General features: G+C 34.6%; 1 protein-coding gene across 4 annotated transcripts in view; it reads right to left on the bottom strand.

The window, feature by feature from the left end:
• Positions 1 to 601: 601 nt before the first annotated feature.
• The window catches only part of LOC115214953, a 479885-nt gene continuing 479143 nt past the window's right edge, over positions 602 to 1343 (bottom strand). For all 4 annotated transcript variants that reach the window (XM_029784046.2, XM_029784048.2, XM_029784045.2 and 1 more), the window contains one exon: positions 602 to 1343. This exon is cut by the window's right edge and continues 344 nt beyond it. In XM_029784046.2, coding sequence (XP_029639906.1) covers positions 833 to 1343 — 511 coding nt within the window. In that variant the 3' untranslated portion in view covers positions 602 to 832.

The raw sequence follows: 1343 nt of genomic DNA on the forward strand, positions 1-1343 counted from the left end.
TAAAAGAGAGTAAAGAGTAAGAGTATTTGTCTTCAGTAAAGCCCTAATCCTCACTGTACAGGAACTGAATATAATTGAGTCCATTGCATGTGCACTTGAGACACTGGAACCAACTTGTCTTTAACCCCTTCCCAGGTAACTTTTTTGGAGAAAATGTTTCATTTTCAGATGCCCTTTTTTTATCACACAAGCTTGCATTCTCATCTGATGTATCCAAGATTCTAATAGAAAGATGATACTTATTGTCATCTTCTGAGTTTGATATCTGGGCATAATTTGTAAAATAAAAAAAAAAACCAGATAAAAACCAAGAATTGACATAAAAGCTCATCTGTGTCTGTTTTTGAAATTCTATGTTTTGGGCAAGTTTACGTGTTGCACTCTCAGAAAGACGAATTGGGTGAAGACAAGTTAACTCATCTTTGCTGTACTTGAAGCCTGTTTCTTACTGTAACATTAATTACACCATAATTAGCTCTGTACAAAACCATATTTGTGCATTAACAAATTTTAATTATAATTTACAAAAAAAAAAGAGACAAAGCAAAATCCAAATTTCAATTTTCCAATTTTTTTGCTTTAGTTGTTGTTCTTTTCTGGCTTTTTTCTTTGTTTCTTTTTTGATGTTTTTTTGTATTTTTTAATATATACCTTATAACAGAAGAGGGGTCAACAGAAAGGAGTAAAATGGGGCTATACAATCCAAAATAAGAACAAATACATTTGATAATGTCTGATATGTCTTTTCAGGGTTTTTTTTTAATTTTTTAAATATTTTTTTTTTATTTTCAAACAGAAAAAAAAACAACAAAATAAAAACATGTACTTTAGGCTAACTGATATATTGTGAATTCTCGACAAGTGTTGTTCCAGTTGAGTTTAACAAGAATCTTAATTTATAAAAGTCCTCTATTGAAAAGCTTCCACTCGGATCAAGAGAGCACCGAGCGAACCGGTTGACCATCATTGCTCTCTCCTTGTCCAGCCAAAAGTCATAAGCTTGTTCCTGACTAGTGAAAGTGCTCCCTGCAAGCTCACTTGGGTAAGGTCCCCAAATGACAAGCTCCAGCATACCCCTGACGATAGCTAGGCAATCTGGCTTGTCTGATTGGAGCAGCTCAAGTCCTCGATACAAACCCTTGGAACATTCTAAAAGCTTCTCATCATCAAAGAGATACTTGTCAAAGAGATTATGCAAGAGTTTGGCACAGAAATCATTCATATCTGATGGTAGTTTATTATCAGCTTTGAAAGAAGGGAGCAAACACACACGTTTTCCACTGAAGTTCTTCTGAGATAGAAGGAATATTCTAACTGGTCGGAAGTGAAGCTGCGGGGATCCC

Source organism: Octopus sinensis, linkage group LG8 (assembly GCF_006345805.1).
Source record: "Octopus sinensis linkage group LG8, ASM634580v1, whole genome shotgun sequence".
NCBI classification, from domain to species: domain Eukaryota; kingdom Metazoa; phylum Mollusca; class Cephalopoda; order Octopoda; family Octopodidae; genus Octopus; species Octopus sinensis.